This window comes from Sander vitreus, chromosome 4, assembly GCF_031162955.1.
Source record: "Sander vitreus isolate 19-12246 chromosome 4, sanVit1, whole genome shotgun sequence".
NCBI classification, from domain to species: domain Eukaryota; kingdom Metazoa; phylum Chordata; class Actinopteri; order Perciformes; family Percidae; genus Sander; species Sander vitreus.
This window is the reverse complement of record NC_135858.1, coordinates 15846621-15869568: the sequence shown is the minus strand read 5'-3', so window position 1 is coordinate 15869568 and position 22948 is coordinate 15846621. Positions and strand designations below refer to the sequence as shown.

At 38.6% G+C, this 22948-nt stretch overlaps 1 protein-coding gene across 2 annotated transcripts in view; it reads right to left on the bottom strand.

Moving 5' to 3' along the window:
• Nucleotides 1–22948, bottom strand: part of cadpsb (Ca2+-dependent activator protein for secretion b) — a 65256-nt gene extending 42308 nt beyond the window's left edge. For both annotated transcript variants that reach the window (XM_078248664.1, XM_078248663.1), the window contains exons 1-3: nucleotides 22410–22948; nucleotides 6749–6862; nucleotides 4699–5031 (exon numbers count right to left, since the gene is read on the bottom strand). In XM_078248664.1, the coding sequence (XP_078104790.1) occupies nucleotides 4699–5031; nucleotides 6749–6862; nucleotides 22410–22742 (780 nt within the window). In that variant the 5' untranslated portion in view covers nucleotides 22743–22948. The remainder of the gene's footprint in view (nucleotides 1–4698; nucleotides 5032–6748; nucleotides 6863–22409) is intronic.

Sequence of the window (22948 nt, the reverse complement as noted above, 5' to 3'; positions counted from 1 at the left end):
CTACTTCACCCAGATCGTTGGTCTGATTGGTTGAAGGACTATCCAATTGCGCCCAGAGGCATTTGGGCAGCGTCTATTGGTAATGCACCTTTGAAAATGGGCTGTGAATGAACCTTGCCCAGACCCGCTCTCAGTTACAACTGAGAAGGGTCTGGTTTCAACCAGGCTAGTATCACGTAATCACGAGTAATGTTACGTTAAAAGTGCACTATGCGTTCCTGCATGGTTTCAGCGCGATTTCATTTTTATCTCAAATCGTAGGCATCTGTCCTTGATCCGCTAGCTGCCTGCCCCCTGAATACACTGTGAAAAAGCCCGGTCTCGGGGAGACAACACAGGGGGCATAAACGTCAAACAAACACTAGGGGGACAGGATAGGCACCAAAATAAAACAAACATGTTCCAGCCAATCACCGACAAGATGGTTGGGGGAGGGGTGGGGGTTAGTGACAGTTAGTCAGTTAGTCATGACAGTTACGGGAACATGGGGGGAGGGGCGAGCTTGCTCTGTTCTGTTTGAAATTTACTTGGAACGTCAACAGAAGTAACGTCATGCAGGAACGCATAGTGCACCTTTAAGTGCTGATGTCGCAAATAAGGCTAACATTAATGTTACACGGGTAACAGTTAACGTTAGTCTTTCCGGAGTTGTCTGAGACCAAAACAGAGCTTAAGAACAGTGAATGTTAGACTTACATTCGTCAGACAACCAGAAGGACAACTCGAATGTAATGTTAATGTTGCTCCTTGTCTGCTGGATGTTAAAGTAGACAAATGTTTGCTAACACCAGCTCTGTAGCTTTAAATCTGTCACCTTGTTTTGGAGTTCTTCTGCCATCTAGTGGCCAAACAGTGAATAATGCAGCAATCAGGGTTAGAGTAGTAGTAGGCCTACTCTAAAACTGCAGCAAACATATTTACACAAAAGCACGGTAGAAATTCGGCATGTTTTTGTTAAGCCAATATTGATAACATTCAAATTATATAAAAGTATTAACACTTAATGCTGAAGAAATAGTAGCCTATGTAATGTATCCTTACTTCCCTGTAAACAAAGAAATGATCTGAAGCCCCCACTGAACAATCTAATTTGTTTAACAGCACCTCATGCCATCTGCGTAGATTTATACTGTACATCAGCAACTGTTAAAACTGGGATCAAAGAAATTCAGCATTTTAAAACTCACTGGCTTCCAAGAGGTAGGTCCATTAGATCTAAATGAAATGAAGAGGTACGTTTTTTTATGCATTATGATGAGCAGATGTAAATGTATAGAAGCCCTCCTCTAAATCTGTCGTGATGAGACTTTTAATCAAGCTCCTGAAGAAAGAATACATTAGTGCTGCTATCAGAAATCCCATAGAGAGTAGTAAAGCAGTAACGACAGCAAGGGAAGGAGAATTATGTCTTACATGCACCCCCACTGTCCACTATTATCCAACTGCAATCTCCCCTACAATAAAGTATTGCTGGCCTGGTATCAGGAGATATATCTTGAGGAGACATATTTACTTTTGAAATATGTCCATTCAATGCCACAATAATGACATGGTGTCTAGATGGAAAATACTTATAAATAAACATACACCTAGAGTAATTAAATAGTCATCATTATCATTAATCTACTCAATAAACTAAATGATAAAAGGGTGATTATTTTCGAGCACTTGTCTGATTAAACATCACATTTCATGGATTATTTTCAAATTTTTTTGCACTGTATCAAACAAAATAGTACAAACCCTTTTCCCCTGTAAAGCATCAACAAGCTTATTTTGAGAAAATGTAAATACTTGATCTATTGTTTGACATTGTTCGTTTTGTCTTTCATTGCTTACAGAGCACACAACAGTTTAGAATATATTGTCATCATAAGGATCATAAATCATTTGACAAAGTGATCAAACAACCTGTAAAATATCATGCAGTGTCTGATGTGCGCCATACTTTTAGCTAAATGTGTGTATATTTAATTTTAGTTAGAGGATTTGAGAGATACAGAATATCTTTTCATATGCTGATTTTCTGCCTTTACTTTCCAGACAGTCTGCAGTTATATGACTGATTTCCACCACAGCTGTTTTACTTACTAATAAAATCTGAACCTTACAACCAGGTTCAAAAACACAAATCTTTTTGTTTTAATTTAGGAAATGTTAGTAAAGGCAACAAAGTGGAAACAAATTTGTATTAATATATAGTTAACAAATTATGGTTTACAAAAATGTGTTGCAACGTAGACACCAGACACATTTTCTTACAGTTGTTTGATCATGCTTGGTATCACCACAGCTAAATTACTGCAGCTATCAGGGAGTCGAGCATGCTCAGAGTCTGGCTGGCACAGCCGCCGCCGTACCAGTCTAATCAGTCTATTAGTCATTTCCAGGGGCTGCTCTTGCTTCAGTGTGAGACAGAAATAGATCAGTGCTTCCTTTCTTCTATTTGGATGTAACTGCAAAAAATGTAAATCTTCAGCGATAACTCTTAAAAAAATGATGGCCTCTGAATCCCAGCCAATCCATGAAAACCTTTCATCAAATCCCAGCAGCCCTGAGCACATGCTGACTGGATTGCTGTGTCTCCTTTTCAGTGAGGACTTTATCATTTAGTAGAGGGCAAAAAATGGCTGCTGGTTGCTTACTGACGAGATGCTCAAAGTCAACATCAGTACAGTCTGATGTTTTCATTATAGCAGCAAATGAAATGAGAGAGAGCAAGAGAGAGAGAGAGAGAGAGAGAGAGAGAGAGGGAGGGCTCCAAGAACAGCAGGAAAACAGCTGGAGGATCTGTTTACATGTATATGAGTGATCAATTGAAAATTAATCTATCCCTTTGCAGAACAACGACCTGAATCTAAGTGCCATTTTTACCTACCTTTTAATTTTTATATACCTATAAAAAATAATCTGTATTGCACCAAAGTATGCAGCTGCACACATGTTTCTGCAGCTTTTATGTTGAATGTTTTTCAGGAGCTCTGTATTGTTAAGAGTGGGATCTGTTCAGGGAAATGGTATTATGTTCTGCATGCAGATTTTTGACCGCATACGAACAGCTCTGCTGCCAGCACATTAAGAAAAACTAGGTTAAGCATCTTCAAAGGCTTGGGAAGAAAAATGCACAGTGGAATTGTTGGCTATGGCAATGTATTGCACCTCAGCATTAGAAGCATCTAACAAATGAACACTCTGCAGAACAGAGCCAATATTGAACTTTGCCAACAGAGTCATTTGAAGAGTACTGAACAATCTAATTTGTTTAACAGCACCTCATGCCATCTGCGCAGATTTATACTGTACATCAGCAACTGTTGAAACTGGGATGACACCTGGTTCAAAGAAATTCAGCATTTTAAAACTCACTGGCTTCCAAGAGGTAGGTCCATTACATCTAAATGAAATGAAGAGGTACGTTTTTTGTATGCATTAAATGATGAGCAGATCTAAATGTATAGAAGCCCTCCTCTAAATCCTGACATGATGAGACTTTTAATCAAGCTCCTGAAGAAAGAATACATTAGTGCTGCTATCAGCAATCCCATAGAGAGTAGTAAAGCAGTACAAACAGCAAGGGAAGGAGAATTATGTCTGCCAGTGTCCACTATTATCCACCTGCAATCTCAACCTATCTCCCCTACAATAAAGTATTGCTGGCCTGGTATCAGGAGATATATCTTGAGGAGACATATTTACTTTTGAAATATGTCCATTCAATGTCACAATAATGACATGGTGTCTAGATGGAAAATACTTATAAATAAACATATACCTAGAGTAATTAAATAGTCATCATTATCATTAATCTACTCAATAAACTAAATGATAAAAGGGTGATTATTTCCGAACACTTGTCTGATTAAACATCACATTTCATGGATTATTTTGACATTTTTCGCTAATCTGGTGATTCTATGTCCATTATCCTAATGTCACATTATTGTTTTTAGTCAGACCAGAATATTGTGTTGTCACACTTGGGCCAAGGATTTCTTTTTAGACCATTGCCAGTTTTTCACAAGAATCTGGTACATTTGGTACATTTTTGTCAATCTGGAAGTGGTCAGAAAAGAGATTTCATGTCCAACTCAAAAGTTGGTCTGGGGTAACTTTAGCCTGATACCAGCCTGCCCAACACAAGTTCTGGAAGCCCACAGTGACACCCTAAAATGTCTTGTTTGTTGTCTAACCAACAGTTCAATACTCAAATTAGAAAATAGGTTGGAACCAATTTTCTTCACATTTTTGCTCAAACTAATTTTGATCAAACAACATAAATGAATAATTGATTTTCAAAATTGTTGCAGATTTATTATCTGTTGAACAACTTAGTGATTCATTGATTAATTGCTTCAGCTCTTAACCCATCCACTTTACTACCTGTAAAGAGTGGTAGATCATTACTGTCACTATTGTGATCACAAAGAGGATTTTGTGGTTTTCAGAAGTTTAGAGTGAAAAAAATTAATGTTATCAAAATAACCATAGGAAAGCATTTAATATTCACAATATTTAGAACATTAGGCATTCATGATGTATACTGTAATTGATCTACTGTTTAACCGATCTTATGTGTGAACATAATTATAATAACCCACACATTTAAAAAAAAAACTGAAACAATTCTGTGCCACTCAAATATTTGGGCCAAGTGTGAAAACCTTCTGAGACATATCACCTGTGGGCTTAAGATCTTACCTGACAGGCTTGATAAAGCAGCTGGTGCTCAAACTTCTTGATGCCGAGGATATTCTGGAACATCTCGTACAGCTGGTCCTTGCTGAGGATCAGCTCAGAGGCCGCGCTGGCAGTCATGCGTTGCTGCGCTTTGCGTGGATCCTCGTCGCCGCGGTAGATGGTGTCAAACTTGGCCATCCAGGAGCTGAGCACCGTCTCCTTGCTCAGACCGTCAATCTCTGGAAGGCTGCGTACACGCTTCTCGATGTGCCTCTTGAACACTTCCCTGAAATCATTGGCTGAGAAGCCGCCGCTCTGGACCATCTTAGCCACACGGTCACTCTTTAGGAACACCTACATTGTGAGAGACCAATGTTACTAATTGCAGTTATGTAAGAGAGATAGAGATCCATAAAAAGAAGCCCTTTTATTTCAAATGATTAGTAATAATTTGATAGCTCAAGACTTCAAAACAGACTTGTATTTACACATTTTCACATATCTAATGCCATGTAGAGTACATGGCATAAGAGTTGTGAAGAACTTTTCTGTCACATTCTGTCTCAAACACCAAATGTCTGTCTTCATGAGCAAAAGAAAACTGTTCTTGTTAATTTTGAATTGAAAAATCAGAGGCATGTATGTAAAGTTGTGACTCAACGCAGCCAAAGCTGCATGCTGTCTTCTGCTAATCACAGCCTAACAGGGACAGAGACAGGCGGGGCTATATTGTCACAGCGTCAAGCGAAGTAACCATCAGAGCTGACTGCTTTTTCACTCTGACAGTCACATTTTGTTCTGAGCATCCAGTATGGCTAAAAGCAGCCATTACTGAAGCATTACCCTTGTCATTTGGTGTATGTATCAGTGGATAACAAAGGTTTTTGTAGGCTGAAATTATAGGATGTTAAGCTGTGACCATGCAAAATTTAGCTAATAATTGTGACCCTCGCTGTTTCAATAAAGATGCCACTTTAAGCGGATGAGTATATTTGCAATTTTTAAATAAATGTACTACTTTTTTTTTTAGACAAAGTGAAGAAACAATCTACACACTGCGGCCAAGATGCTAAATTACCCAAGAGAAAAAACTACTTTTGTTTTTATTGTACCTTCACATTATGTTTACATGGTTAAAAGGTTTCAATCATTCTACAATCATCAGTCTCTTACCATAGTAAAACAGGGAGGGAGCCATAATCATTATAAGGGTTTCCTGTTAGTTTATAACTCAGAACATTTTCCAGGATGTTGTAGTGTTACAGTTATAAATATTGTTACAACAATACATCAAGACATAATTGTCTTGACAGCCACAAACCGGTTAAAAAACATGACAAAGTGCATTCAAAAGAAGCATAGACTCATTTTCAGGTTCATTTTTAAATGTATTTTTCACATTAATAGTAAATATATCAAAAAATATATACATTTGTGGTTAGCTGTCACACACAGGTCATCCTGTAATAAACTTCCATGGCAGCCTATATGTGTTCTGTTTTTAGTAATGACTGAGCTTGTTTTTCCATCATGGATTTGGCCTTGAGGCTAACGTATCCAACTATCTGCAATGCCTTTTGTACTGTATGCATGGTAATAATGACTTTTTCATCTGCGGATTGAATAGTGAGGTTTGGAAAGATGGCTGTGTCAGCCACATGCTCTCTGACTCATAATCTGTGCAGTGAAAAGCTTTAGCCACCATTTTACATCTCAGCTGTCTGAATACGAGCATTTTGACATGGAATAGCAAGAGGGCTGTGAAGTGCTTTTTTTACGTTTTAGACTGAAAGCTGATAATTTCTCGTTATAAATCCGCTGCAAAAGTGATCCAGAGTGCACATACAAAAACAAATACTGTACATCACAAATGTCTAAAAATTGTTACAGATAATAGATCATAAATATTCAGCTGCATTTGAAGATTACTGAAACCTCTAAATATGTACACGCATATGAATGATATATTTCACATTTAGTAATTCTTTTGAAAGCATCAAGTCCCTGTGCTTGGATACCTAAATGGTTCTGACTGTGATAGTGCTGCTATATGGTTATGCTGTGTTGTTACCTCATTGTAGCTCTGCACAGCATTGATGAATGCCTCATCAGCCACAATCTGTGTGTCTCCATTGAGGAAGGCCTGGAAACGATCCTTAGTCTGCTGAAGTTGCTGCTTGGTTATCTGTGGAAGCAAGGCCAAACAGAGGACACCTAAGCATTACAACCAGGTTAGGGAATGTGTCAAAACAAGCAGACATTAGTTTAAACAACAATAATATCCAACCACTTTTGAACAACATATTCTAGACGAGCAGAGCAGCCCAAACATCCTTTCCCCAGGAGCTTCCTAAAGCCCCTCCTGTGGGAACACAAAGCACTCCCGGGCCAGTTGGGACATGTAATCCCTATAGTGTTTCCTAAGTCTACCTTTACATCCCCTTGACAATCATGCTCTGAGCACCTCTAAAAGTAGGAGGCCAGGAGGCATTCCTGCTACATGTAAGTGTCCAAACTACATCAACTGGCTCCTGTCAATGCAAAAAAGCATAAGCTCAATAACAAGTCATCCCAAATCTCTGAGCTTCACATGGACTGAAACCAGGAACCTCATCTGAGCTGATGGTATCCACAATGTCATTCTTCAATCACTACACAGATATCGTGACTGTGGGTGAGAGTGGGAACTAAGATTGACTGTTAAATTGAGAGCTTTGCTTTATAGCTCAGCTCTGTCATTACTACTTAGTAGTCTGATATGATGCCTGCATTACTGCTGCCAGTGCCCCTAAACGGTGGTCAATCTTACAATCCTTTTTACCATTGCGCATGAATAAAACCCCAAGGTACCTGAATTCTTCCACTTGTATACTGCCCCTCCCTAACCTGAACTAAGCAATCCACCAACATGACTGCATCACACTCAGCTGCAAACTGCTCCAGTGGACATTGTAGGTCACGGTCCAATGGAGCCAAAAGGACAACATAATGTGCAAATGGAAGAGATGCCACCCTAATACCACCCAACTGGGAAAACTCCAGGCCTCAGCTGCACTTTGATATCCTGTCCATGAATATCACAAACAGGAGAGGTGACGAGGCTTGTCAGATTCAGATGTCAAAAAATAAACGTCCCTAACGTAATGCTCCGAGGAAGAAATGATTTATAACATTGAAATAGAAAAGACTAGAGTCAAGAGGTACAACATCACATTTCTTTCTACCCATGCTATCTGTGGTTCCAGGGATGGCAATTGATTGATTGGATTGACATACATTCTTTCAAAGAGCAGCTCAAAGATTCCACGTATGAAATAGTGAAATATCTCAACATCTCATAAATGGATTTGCACAACACTCATGGTCTCCAGAGGATGAATCCTACTGGATTTGGTATTCCCCTGATATTTCCTCTATCGCCACCATGAGGTCCACATTTGAGGTTTTGAGTGAAATATCTCCACAACTATTGTATGGATTGCTATTACATTTTGTACAGACATCCATGTCCCCCTCAGGATGAATTGTAATAACTTTGGTGATCCCCTACCTTTTTTATCTATAGCGCCAACCTCAGGTTAAGTTTTGATATTTCTTGGTTTAGTCTTGACTTCTGGTTGTGAGTGACAGTGTTGGGGGGGATGGGAAATCTGTTGATTGTCAAGTGCCAAATAAACACATGGACAGGAAAAGGTCAAAGCCATCAGGTGCCCAATTTAGAAAAAAGAAAATAAGAAGAGGAGAATCGAGCAAAAGATAAAGGTATACAACTATGTTCTCTCTGTACGATTACGGTATCCATGTCATGAATGAAGGGCTAATGTTAATTGGTGGGCTTGAAGGGGGTCTCGCCCAGGTTGTAATTCAATGTAAAACCGCCACTGCTCCATGTCTCCCCTGTGTTTCACTTTCGATCCTCACTCAGGTCTAGATGTCCTTGCAATGATTCCACACGTGGTTACTGAGTCAGTGACCTAACTATCAAAAGACTAAAAATCTCACTCTGAAAACTGCTTTCAATCTACAGTTCAAGCTGTTGTGTATATCAAACAAGCACAAGAAACTGCTGGTAAAGTGTTTGTCTGCATGCATTCAGCCGCACATGGTAAGTGACAGACTTTGGTGTAGGAGTGAGATGGAAAAGTACCACATATCATGTGCCTCAACACCATCTGCAGTAAGTTCTGAAAATGAGGATCATGTATCATATGACTGCCAAAGCCAAAGGGCTTGAGTTTGGTCTAATAAGAAAGATTTACAAAGATGCTTACAAACACAAAGTATAGACACACACTAGAGGTTGACAATTAAATGGCCGCTGCATCAAAAGACCTTCTTTATCCAATTCATAATAGTTGCGGAAGAGTGAATCTCTGGATGATAAACCACTTAATGTTCAAACATAAAAGATGAACTTAACAGCACATCAACATCAGAGAGTAATATTTGTGCTTCATAAGGTTTCGGGTTTATTCATCTTTGCAGTAGTTACTGTAGATGTGAGATTAAAGAGAAATAGTGAACAATCAATGCTATGTTTTAATAGACCACAGTATTCAAGGAACATCCTGAGAAAAGAAATGTTAATATTAACAACAGTATGCAAATCAGTCCGGCCTAAGGAGACAGAGGCTGAAGTCAATATGCTTGTCCTTGGTTTCTTGTCCATTTCTGAAAGTGAGGGGGTCAGGATAAATACAGCACACAGTTTTCACTTTGTATTGCCTTAATTAAAATGTACATTATGATGTATGCAGAAAATGAAAAACTCCTATAAAAAAACTTAGCTTTTAATTAAAAGGTGAACATGGAAAATAAGTGGGCATACATGCTGCCGAGTGATGAGCTACAATTAATTCACCAGCAGGGAAAGCAAAGGCAAGAACATTGTGTGAATATTGTGTAACATACTCAGGTGTAGGCTGAGAGGGTTTCTGGTGAAGAGCTGCTGGGCATTTGAGAAAAGGTACAAAGACAGACTTGATCCAAGCTGCCTAAATGTTCTTATGGCAAAGCAATCATTTCTTCCACTAGACCTGAGGTCACTGTAGCTTTCTTGAATACAAACTATCTTAACAGCAACACCATTACTGTTAGAGACTATGCTGTGATGAAGAAATAAATGACTGGTCAGTTTATTGCATTTTATGAGGAGCTATAATTAGAGATGAAACAATGAATCAATAAGTTAAATTGACAGACAGTTTATACAACTATTTTCATGATCAATCGTTTCAGTAATTTTTCAAGCAAAAGCTTCCAGCCTCAAATTCGAGGATTTGATGTATTAAACTAAATATCTTTGGTATCTGAGTGGCCTCTATTAACCTTACATATTAACTTCATATTCCCTTTTCACAGGTAGCTGTAGAAGAATCACAAAGATATTATAATAAACTCTAGGAGATGGGGTATTGGCAGTCATCCAAACACTGGCAGAACACATTTGTGTTGTACCTGACGAATTGACCATGAAAGGTCAAAGCTAATAATACTTTTGCTTCTGCTGACAGTTTCTCTTGGCCGATCTGACTTTATGTGACAACACAGCAAGCTGCTAACTCTGTGTGTGTTTATTTGAAAAGCTGACACTGAAGTACACAGCAGTAAAGCAAAATGTGTCCACTTTTCCACCAAAGAATAGCTCAACTGCATAAATAATTTATGACTTCCTGTCCTGCATACTCTTTATTTCATTGCTGATTGAAGAACTGTGCTGATTAGCAACCAAGTTGATGAATGAGAGTGAAGGCCAGATTCCCAATACATACTTTTCCTGCTTTGCTCTTATTGACTCTCTCTCTGTGGCTCTTATCAATATTGCACTTTACATGTTACATTGTGATTCATTGGCTTGCAGTGAAGGGGCAGTGACATTAATCACCTTTCACATATCAATAGAGGGGATATGCACATTGCATTGGCTTGATGTACAGTAACTTAATTACTGTTCAGAATGACTATGGATTTGAGTTTATAGTTCAATATGTAGTATAGTTTTGGCTGATGCAATATTTGAGTCACTGTTTTGGGTCATTTAATGACCCAAGAAGTTTAAATTAAAAACTGGTTTTACGCTAAATTACTTCTTTTTGTAGTTTAGGTCCTTAAAGTTTATATAACGAATCAACATGTTAATTTCCCATATATCATTGTTAAATAGAGAGTGCATAGTGGAGATAAATGGATGGTAAAACATAAACATAATTTCAAAATAAGCATCTTAAAGCCTATTGAGCCCCTACAGTAAATCAGGTTCATAGTTTCAAACCCCCTCAACTGGCACATATCTTGTAAAATAAAAGCTTTCTTCAGTGAACCAAAAAAGGATATTTCTACTTACTGCTTTGTCATTATGTGTGGAGTGGAGTGTAGGTTGTAAGGATATTTTTTAAATTTTACTTTTGGTATTATAGTTTGTCTTTCATATACAAAATACTGGGTAGCTTTTATTAGACAAACAATGAACTGTCTAAATGATAACTAAGGCATCAGGAAATGGGAAATAATTACTTATTTTAAAGGATGTTCAAATGTTCACAGCTGTCAATCACTACCTTTAATGTAATAGGGGAATCGTTACATAAGCCATATATAAATTATAAAGACTATTCAGGGCCATAGACAGGATTTTAAAATATTGAGTTCATCAGTCCAAAATGAAGGCTTAGACGGGGGACTATATTTACAACATTCGGTTGTTGGATCTAAAATATACTGAGGTCAGCCTATAAAATATCAAAAAAGTGTTTTTAATTATACAATGTAAACTCCCCCCAGGCTGCTAATTAGTGGCTTCAGAAGAGAAGCTCCACTCTCTGTGTGTATAGTGCATTTATGCTTTTGTTGTATACCTCCATGTTTACAAAGAAAGAGAGACTAAAGCAGAATTACACCAGGTTACATAACACCTGTAATAATATAGAATAATTATATATAATGATTACGATTCTATTCATATATATCATCAAAATATATCAAATATATATCAAAATCAAATGGCTGCAAAATACAGCAGATGTGCAGTTTCAGTCGTAAATAAAGTAATTGATTCATAGAAAATAGACCAAAATTATACAAGTTTGATTCATAAAAAATGGACTAAGTGATGTGTGGTAATAAGGACTGGGGCAACAATGAAGTGTAAATAGGAGGCTAAAACATGCAATTTTATATAAAATGTAGAGACCAAACAGTAACATTGTTATGATATTCTGTGAAGATGTACAGTATGTCAACCTAAGAAGGAGGGTTAACTTTACTTTCATCTGATCAAATGTGCAAAGTGATAATGAAAGGATATCATGCAAACTAAATGTTCTCATTGAGTATAAATCTGTTTGCTCAGGAAAGAGCTACCTACCAATGCTGCTGTTGGTTTTCAGCAAACATGTTATCATTGAATCCTCTCGTCAGACAAAGCATATTTCAGTCATGTTGCAGATGACACCACCGGCCCACATCTGAGTAAACCGCAAACAAGAGTTTGGGTGCAAGCACTGCATGACAGCTGCACAAAATCTACTAGCAACTGGCCTCAATAAACAGAACACCAGCATTGTGTACTGACTGTGATCACACAACTCCAATTATACAGAGACAGATGCACAAACTATTATCTCCAACCAGACATGCTCACATAGATTTGTTCTGAAGGCGTACACACAGCGTTGTGTGAGTAAATACCACTCCGCTGGGTTAGTCAACAGCCAGGTGTATACTCTGCGGACGGCGCTTGACACACGGCAAACGGGGATAAAACAGGGAGCTCTGGCTCTGAATAACCAGTTTCCACACTGTTGGGATATTCAGGAGCTGTGGCACTGCTGATATAAAGGACAACACTGTGTTCATAACCGGCTATATAAGCCCCTTTTTGTAACAGTCATCCAATATCACACCACCAACCCACTGACAGCAGCCGCACAGCTCAGCTGGTACCTCATTATGCTCATTCAGTTACGGAGCAGAAAATAAGACCTTAACCTAATGTAACATACAGTCAGGTCCATAAATATTGGGACATCGACACAATTCTAATCTTTTTTGGCTCTATACACCACCACAATGGAGTTGAAATGAAACGAACAAGATGTGCTTTAACTGCAGACTTTCAGCTTTAATTTGAGGGTATTTACATCCAAATCAGGTGAACGGTGTAGGAATTACAACAGTTTGTATATGTGCCTCCCACTTTTTAAGGGACCAAAAGTAATGGGACAGATTAACAATCATAAATCAAACTTTCACTTTTTAATACTTGGTTGCAAATCCTTTGCAATCAATTACAGCCTGAAGTCTGGAACGCATAGACATCACCAGACGCTGGGTTTCATCCCTGGTGATGCTCTGCCAGGCCTCTACTCTGCAACTGTCTTCAGTTCCTGCTTGTTCTTGGGGCATTTTCCCTTCAGTTTTGTCTTCAGCAAGTGAAATGCATGCTCAATCGGATTCAGGTCAGGTGATTGACTTGGCCATTGCATAACATTCCACTTCTTTCCCTTAAAAAACTCTTTGGTTGCTTTCGCAGTATGCTTCGGGTCATTGTCCATCTGCACTGTGAAGCGCCGTCCAATGAGTTCTGAAGCATTTGGCTGAATATGAGCAGATAATATTGCCCGAAACACTTCAGAATTCATCCTGCTGACAAAAGCAGCAGTCACATCATCAATAAATACAAGAGAACCAGTTCCATTGGTAGCCATACATGCCCACGCCATGACACTACCACCACCATACTTCACTGATGAGGTGGTATGCTTTGGATCATGAGCAGTTCCTTTCCTTCTCCATACTCTTCTCTTCCCATCACTCTGGTACAAGTTGATCTTTGTCTCATCTGTCCATAGGATGTTGTTCCAGAAATGTAAAGGCTTTTTTAGATGTTGTTTGGCAAACTCTAATCTGGCCTTCCTGTTTTTGAGGCTCACCAATGGTTTACATCTTGTAGTGAACCCTCTGTATTCACTCTGGTGAAGTCTTCTCTTGATTGTTGACTTTGACACACATACACCTACCTCCTGGAGAGTGTTCTTGATCTGGCCAACTGTTGTGAAGGGTGTTTTCTTCACCAGGAAAGTATTCTTCGGTCATCCACCACAGTTGTTTTCCGTGGTCTTCCGGGTCTTTTGGTGTTGCTGAGCTCACCGGTGCGTTCTTTCTTTTTTAAGAATGTTCCAAACAGTTGATTTGGCCACACCTAATGTTTTTGCTATCTCTCTGATGGGTTTGTTTAGATTTTTTCAGCCTAATGATGGCTTGCTTCACTGATAGTGACAGCTCTTTGAATCTCATATTGAGAGTTGACAGCAACAGATTCCAAATGCAAATAGCACACTTGAAATGAACTCTGGACCTTTTATCTGCTCCTTGTAAATGGGATAATGAGGGAATAACACACACCTGGCCATGGAACAGCTGAGCAGCCAATTGTCCCATTACTTTTGGTCCCTTAAAAGTGGGAGGCACATATACAAACTGTTGTAATTCTTACACCGTTCACCTGATTTGGATGTAAATACCCTCAAATTAAAGCTGAAAGTCTGCAGTTAAAGCACATCTTGTTCGTTTCATTTCAACTCCATTGTGGTGGTGTATAGAGCCAAAAAGATTAGAATTGTGTCAATGTCCCAATATTTATGGACCTGACTGTAGATGGTATGGACATGTGAACTTCCATATAGAGAGGATCAAATCAATGGGACAATTTGCATCAATTTGGTACTTTATACTTCGACTTCACTACATTTCTGAGAGAAATGTTGTACTTCTAACAGTACTAAGTAACAGTAACAGTGTACTCGTCACCGGCAAGGAAAGTTTGGAAAGTTTTCTGTTTACTGCCATACATGCAGGTGAATGGCGCCAGTACCTGGGGGTCCATATTTACCAGCTGGCAAAACTCCGGCCGACGACTCGCTTTAGCCAGTTGAAAATCAGCAACTTTCCCTCTTTAGTGTTTGGCTTAGCGCAGCGCCATTGCAACTATAAACAACAGTGTCTTAGCCACATCATCCTCACCAGCTCCACTCTCTCATCCAAAATCATCACATGCGGTTTTAAAAACCAAGATGGTGACGGCAAAATGCCAAACTCGAGGCTTGAAAATGGTAGTCCACAAACCAATGGATAAATTCCCTATGCTACCTCCATCGTTTTTACAATATATGTGTTCGCCTAAAGCAGGGAAGAGGCATGGGATACAGACTGGTGAGCACTTCTTTCTATTTCCACACCCACAAATTATTTTCATTTTCAAACTTGTAGTATTCAGAACCAACCAACACTGACTCAAGTGGCATCACTTGAGGCAATTCATCAGATCTCAAGTAGCTCCTGGAGCCACAAAAGGCTTCATACAACTTTTTCATATGCAATTGCACTCACCAAGACCTGTATAATTAAACCATGCCTTCTCTTACAATGTTAATGCAGTGTGAATATTTCCAGCTGGGAACTCTTTTTATATTCGGACACCACATAAATGCATCTATTATGATTATTTATGTAGTGTACTGCATTGGTGTATGGATGATAATGCTTCTTCTGTCATTTTACATCAATGATAGTGATCAAGGCATTGCTTTTGAGAAAAAAAAACTAAGGCCTCTGAAACAGATTGAGGTGGTGTACTGACTCTGTTTTAGAGAGGTGGCACAGGAACATGTGACACACATAATAACACAGAAAAGAAATTGAGAGAGTGAGTGTCTACCTGACATACAGCGTCATGGCTGCTCCAGGCTACTGATTGTATTCATTATGTCTCAGTGAGAGTCATCAATGAAGGAGTGAATGAGAGGTTCAACAGAGGACTACAGTAATGATCCTGCTATAGCTATTACCACCGTCTTCTTTCTTTAATGTGGAAAACGACCACTACTAGTCCCTCTCTCCGTCTCTCTCCTCCTTGTATTATTCCTGGTAATTTTCCTTTGAAGCAATGTTTCATATGGTCCAACATACCCACACACATTGGCACAAACACATTTGACCACCAACAGCTGCATGCCTTCATTCACTTGTAAGATAATAAAAAAAAGATTTCTAAAAGTGTGATGATACAGCCGCACATTGTGTTCATCAAAGAAAAGACCCAGAAGTTTTCATGTACAGTGATTATAACTCCCATACCTCATAATTATGACATAGAATCTCATAATTACGAGAAAATTCTCATAATTATAAGATAAATATGTGTAAGACAAAGAGCAATTACAGTATAGAAAAAAAGTATGTGATTATTATTAAGTTTGAGAAAACAGGTTTATTATGACACTAGCTGATTTAATTGTGATCTGCTTTGGTTTAAATGCTTGGTTTGATGTGAATGAGTAATGTAAATGGCATTATAATAAATATGTCAAGGCTGCACAGGCATATTTAGTTGCTAGAATTGGTTGATTGTTTAAGTAATTTTAATACTAGTGTGAATGTGAATTCTAGCTGGTCTTTTTAAATATTTTTGGATTTGGACAGTTGAAAATAATGCAGACCTTTTCATTTTGATAAGGTTAGTCGGAATTATATTATAATCATAATACATGTAATATAAGTCCTTGTTGCTTTAAGAGTAGGTCATACATTAACAATGTTAAAGAAATGTAGGTTTTCAAGACATATTTGTTTTTTTCCAGTTGCATTTTCAACAAACCAGCTTTCATTTTCCACTTTTTTCTGAGTTGACTAATGTGCAGTATTGGGAGCAGGGATTATATGTCAGCAAACAGAATGACAGGAGCCCTGCAAATTAATCTGTCTCCACCCAATTATACAGCATGAGGACATTTGTAGTAACAGTCCTTAACCAGACAATTCTGCTTAATGTCCAAAGGCTGTGTCCTTCAGAAAACATGAGTCGTTTTGTGTTGTACCACCAGGATTAAGGTTGAGCAAATGTGAACTGTAAATGCTTATCATTAGTCTACCAAATTCAGCTTTGGACAGCAGACAATATTATAGGCTCTGTAAGGTTCTACTATAATTAACAAGTATACTGTATTCTGAGGGAGAGAGAACAGGTGGAGGAAACATCACTACAGTATGTGCTTTCAAGCCAGAACACAACACATACATATTAGCCTCTTATGAGAAATGTAGCAACCCTAATGATGCTACCTTGAAACATCAAATCTTGTACATTCATGTGCAACCACTGGTGTAACATTAGCATTTCTGCAGCTATTTTTATCAGTACATGTTTGCCCTATGTACAAATATCAGGTCACACAAGTGGATTGTTTAAATGCACAAGGCAAATATGAGTCAGTTTGACTGTGACTGTGATTGCTGCCTTTAAAGTAGTCAAACATTTGGGAAAAGACGTTAGTATTCTAACAGATAAGAGCTTAGCCTTCCCTCTTGGTTATATGCAGACAAAGGAGATGTTTAATTTGTGAAGCTGTGCTTTGTTACACATGGCTGAATAGATTGTAGGTGAGGGGGGGGTTTTCGCCTGCTGCTTTTCAGCTGTCACCCCTTTGGAATCCACTTTTATATCCATACCATTGTTGAACACCTTTATACTTCAATGGTGTTGCTAAAACATTAAAATAACTGCTACTTATTGGGAGAGACAAACATTCTTCAGCCATGCAACATGCTTTATTATTAAGTCAAAGCTTGACTTTGACACTGACTGCTAAGCTTTTTGTTGTAAAAGGATGCCTTTTTCAGGCAGAACACCATTTAAAGATCTTAGATAATATATACAAATAATGCAAATGATTTTAATATCATACTTGAACTCTCCATTTACTGCCACTCTCTTTTATCCACATGACTGTGTTTCAAAAACATAATTAGCTCACGCAGTTTCCCCTCAGTTAGCTGTATATCTACAGTACATTTTCGCTGTTCATGTATAATTGTGCGAAATGTCTTCTTATTTTGTTCAAGGAAGACATACACAATAAGGTGCAATGACATTAGAGACATAGTCTATACACAACGATTTTTAAAATTACAGTTCTCAGACATGTTACCGTTATTGAAAATCAGCCTCTCTCCCTCAGCTCCTTCCTCTAGTTGCCATCCTCTTATTTTCATGTCATATGTTATATCACCACGTTCATCCACTGAATAAATGTATAGACAGTTATCAGGTCAGGCAAGATGAAATAACTATGTCAGTGTTTGATAGTCCATGTTTGTCCAATAGACATTGTTTGTCTATGCAAACCTCTTTTTTGTGTCCAATTTGATGCACAATAAAGATAACTTTACTATTTACTTTTATATAGCCTTCATTTAAATTTATATTTATAATTTATATTTTTTACAAGCTACTCTTACCCACATTTGACCTAGCAAGACATTGTTGCTCGTTCTTGTCATGTCTTAATTGGGTATGGTCTGTTCCAAATACAGTAAGTTATCTTTAAGTACAACAGTTGTTGCATTTAAAAGGTAATTATAATGGTTTAAAATGGAAGAACATCATAGTAATCCCAATTCACAAGGGGACACCCAAAATCATTTGCTAGGCTCAGCACTAAACACCAACATAGCAAACTTCATCCAACTATCACTGATTTGCATTTCAGTCTACTTCACATTCATATCATTGAGACTGCTGCACAATTCACAGCTCCTCTCCCTCAGAGTATCAACCGGCAAACTGTATAGTATTAAAATGCTGAGCTAAGAGGCACTCTAATAAGGAGACCTGCTGGCAGATGAGTGCATTGGATGAGATTATCTTCTGGGCCTCACACTTTCTAATTGAACAAATCCTGAACCAAGGAGATTATTCAATTCTGAAATACACGATTTGATAAAAGCATATGGATTTGATTTATCAGATTTAGTTTTTAGCAGTTTGACTGATAATGTTTGCTTCTGTTTGACTGCATGAAAGCTTCTATTTATGATTCAAACTGCATTAAAAACGAATATTGGAGCTTTTCAATTTTTTATTGTCATCTTTTCGTATTCTATATTTACGTTTTTGTCTATGCATCAAAACACCAAAGCAAATTCCTTGCATGTGAAAACTTTACATATTACTGTGTTTTTACCAACCAAAACAGAGTTTTTGTGAGGCTGGACTTTAAGCTCATGTTTATGTCAGCATGCTAACATGCTCAAAGTGACGAAGCTAACATGCAGTGTAATGTCTCTATATTGACAACGTTCAATTTACTCATCATCTCATTTTCGGCTGAATGTCCCTCACTTTCCACTTTCTTTGCGTTGGCATTCTTAACTCAGGTCGATTCCGGAAACATCCTCCGAGCTAGAACCGCAATCAAATTATTATTTATTTACTTTTTTTTTTTTTTTTTATTATCATCACAAACTCGACAGCCATTTTAATTCCAGACCTCGCCTTCCTACGTGCACATGTCCCACCATACAAGTTCCTTCCTGAGGCTATTTTGCAGAGGCAACGTTGCTGCCCAAGACGATTGTAATTGGTTTAAAGAAATGCCAATAAACCAGAGCACGTTTTCTCCTATCCAGGAATGTTGTGTGGACTAACCAGACCTTCCTCAGCAGCGCTGTGGAGATAGGTCTGGCAATACGAAACTAAATCTTCTCCATTTTAGTTCAGCATGTTATTATGCTAACATTTGTTAATTAAAACTTAACAAAAAGTTAAGCTGGCTAATGGTAGCAAGTGTTTAGTCATAGACCAAACTGCTGGACAAACTAAACTTTTAACCTGATGATAGCACTGGATGAAAAGTTAGAGATCACAAAAGTGATTACAATTCATCCTGAGGGGAACATGAATGTCTACCAAATTTCATGGCAATCCCTGCAACAGTTGCTAAGACATTTCACTCAAAACAACAAATGCCAACCTCATGGTGGCACTAAAGGAAATCTCTAAGTGTCACCAAAGTCATTGAATTCATCATCTGGAAACCATGAATGAAAGTTAATGGCAATAATAATTCTTTATATTTTTCAGTCTGAACCAAAGTGGTGATCTGACTAAAATCTTGTGCCAATCCATCCACTGGATGCTGAGATATTTCACTGAATAAGTAAAATCTTTGAACTGGTGGTGGCACCAGATGAAGTCAGGGGTTCACCAAAGTCAGTACCTTTGGGGCCCATGAATGAAAATATATATTCAATCCATCAAAAAGCTCTTGAGATATTTCAGTTTGGACCAAAGTGATAATCTGACCAACAGACCGAACAACCAACACTTAACAAATGCTTTGTCATATTAATTTACTGCCATCATGACCTTGCCTTCTGAATGATTCTTTATTTTTAAATCCTCTGTGCACACAGTTAAGGCAGTTTATTGCCATTAAAAAAAGGAGGATTCTTTCATCCAGGACAATCCACAATGATGCCATAATTCCATGAATTACACCAATACAATATATACGCCAATAACCTTAATGACATGTTTAGGGAGAGGAGCATTAGTGTAAGTGTATACAGGACAATTAGCCTTGCATGCAAACACACGTCAACAGTCAAATATGCATAACACTCAACCAACATTGAACTGCAGAAGCCTTTATAATACTGCTTGGGAAGACATCTTTCAGACAGAGGAAGAAAATATTTCCCTCGCTCCCAAAAGGAAGCCTGTTACTTACTGCCCTATTGTGTTACCCTTTCACAAGGTTATCACAATAAATTTCAAGAAGCAGCAGTGAAGCTTGCATACTCTCCAGCCTTGCCTGTTTCTCTGTGATAGTCCATCACTGCTGTTTGTGTGCCAGAGCTTCTAATAACGGATTATAATGAAGCTGCTCCACATGTTTTGCTGAGGCCTTTAAGTCTTTTCATTACAGAAATTGCTTCATCATATTTCTGTGACTAATCTATAATAGCCAAAAATTGTAACAGGCTACTTATTAGATTGCGTAGCCAACGCTGTGAGGAATTTTCTTAATAAATTGTTGTTTGTGCTTCCTGAGGAGCCCATGTTCAAGGCTGAGGGGAATCTACAGAGAAAATATTGGACCAATGTTGAAAACATCTTTCTTCAATAAAAGTGTAAAAATAGATTATTTATAACCACACAGGAGAGAAATATAATTAAATGACTACTGTACAATGCCATGAAGCAGTAAATGCACATCACTGCCAGAATGTGCTCTGTGTAATTAATTATCTTCTTTTAGTGTCATTCAAGTCAAACCAATAAAATGTGCTAAAAAAAAGACCTGTTTTTATTCAATTCTGCACAAGGTGTACAGTTATTGTTTTAAAGTGTGTTTAGTCTAGAGGCAGACTGAAGGCAGAAAGACATACTTTGATTTCCTGGTCTGTTAGCAGGCATTGGATTGTTTGTCCAGAAATTCACTCACTCACAGCAAAAGGATATGCCAGATATGAAAGTGCATTACTAAGCATGCATTAGACTCAGTAACCTACGTTGAGCAGGACTACAAACAAACAAATGGACAAAAACACTGTGGTTTATGCCTCCCACATGCACTTGTGCATGAGTCAGCAGAAAATAATTCAGACCATATGGCTTAAACTGTGTCCAGAATAAGAGGAATTATCTGCAGGTTAAACAAAAACAACAAGCACAATTTCCATTATACTGTTTACAATGTTCGCTCGCATGAGTGATACGTGATCAGCCGTAGATTAAGTGAGCTGAATGAATCTTCTGCAGGTCCACACTGAATGCAACTTCTGACTTGTGAGGAGAGCTGCAAAAAACTGCTACTACAATCTCATTGAGCCATGTGATGATCTTATTTCACAACATACATGTAAAGGCAGCCCTAGACACAATACGTGTTGATCACTTGCATCTAATAATGCATTTATACCTTTATTAATTAAAGTTGACATTACAGCCTTTGAGTACAAACAGCAGATGGTCTATTTCTGGTGTGACAGACAAATGCACAAATCAAGGACAATAAACGGGGAACATTGTCCTGACTAACAATCAATTCACCCTTCCTTTTAGTACATTAGGGACTACTATATGCATGGTGACTTTCACAGTAAGGACATCATGACCCAAAACTGGCTTCAACATCAATGTAGCCTCACATCAGCAATGTGAAACCAGGATGTGGGCCTTGTCCCTTACAGTGACTCATATTAATCTTATAAACTGGACCTCCTGTATAAAATAGTATACAAAATTAAATATGTGAGCGTTAAAAAAAATCGAATGCAATTAATTAACTGTAACCAATCCAGAGGAGCCAAGTTCATGAGCAGAGGAGACAGGCTATTAAACAACCCTCCTCAAGAGGTCTGTGCCTAAAAGTCACCTTGGGAGGCCAAATTGAGGGATAAGTGATGTCGCAAACGGGTTGGAAATGGGTATCTGCCAGAAAGGCAGGACATAGAGACACATGCAGCTGCATATCTTAATGAAAGCAGGACTTCGGTAAGCTGTAGGCCAACAAGGACAATAACGTTTTAAATAGTCACCCACCATCTCTTGAACGCCCTTTCAATTAATTGGCTCTGAGATTGATCTCACTTATGAGCTTGTGTATGGAGGAACATGGACTGCACTGAGTCTGCAGCTCTGCAGTACCATGTGTCCTTTCACTATCTGGCTTTTATGTGCTCCTGTCATTTCAACATTTTGCGTCAAAAAACAAACAGTGGTTGTAGGTACTGGGACTGTGTGGTACCGTACGCTATAGGGTAGGCCTAGTGGCCAAACCCCCTCTGTGCTCTACCTTATGTAGGTCATCAGTGACAACATCTGAGATATGAAGGCAGGCCTTTCGTCAGCATGTGGTTATTAATTATGCCTTTGCACAGAGGGCCCTTACCTTCTGCTGTCGCCTTGCCATATCTGTGGGCTGTTTTGCATTGAATGGGTACGCGATGCATCGCATCACAAAAACATACAACTGCAGCTTCTTTTTACGGTCTTCCTCCTCCCTCTGCAGCTTCTCCACATCCTCTTTCTCCTCACTGGCGGCTGACGGGCTCGGGCTGGTCGGACGGGCACTGCTGCGGCTGCTGCTGGGCGCTAGTCCACCCGAGCTCTCGATGGTCCTGCTTGGTGAGATGCGGGATCCGGCCTGAGGTGCCATCGCCTCTTTGCTTTCCTCCTCCACTATCCCATCAGATTCTTCTTCACTGGACGACGGATCTAACATCTTGCTCTAAAGGTGATGCGTCCCTACAGATATCCTAACCTACTAAATTTGTTTTTTATAACCCCCAGATGATGGCTGTGCCGTTGTCTTATCCGTGCCTAGATTGCATGAAAAAATATGCCCGAAATTAAGACAGGGATAGGCCCGGATTGTACTCGCTGTCTGATGGATGTCAGCAGTACGAGTGGTGCTGGAAGAGGTTGAGT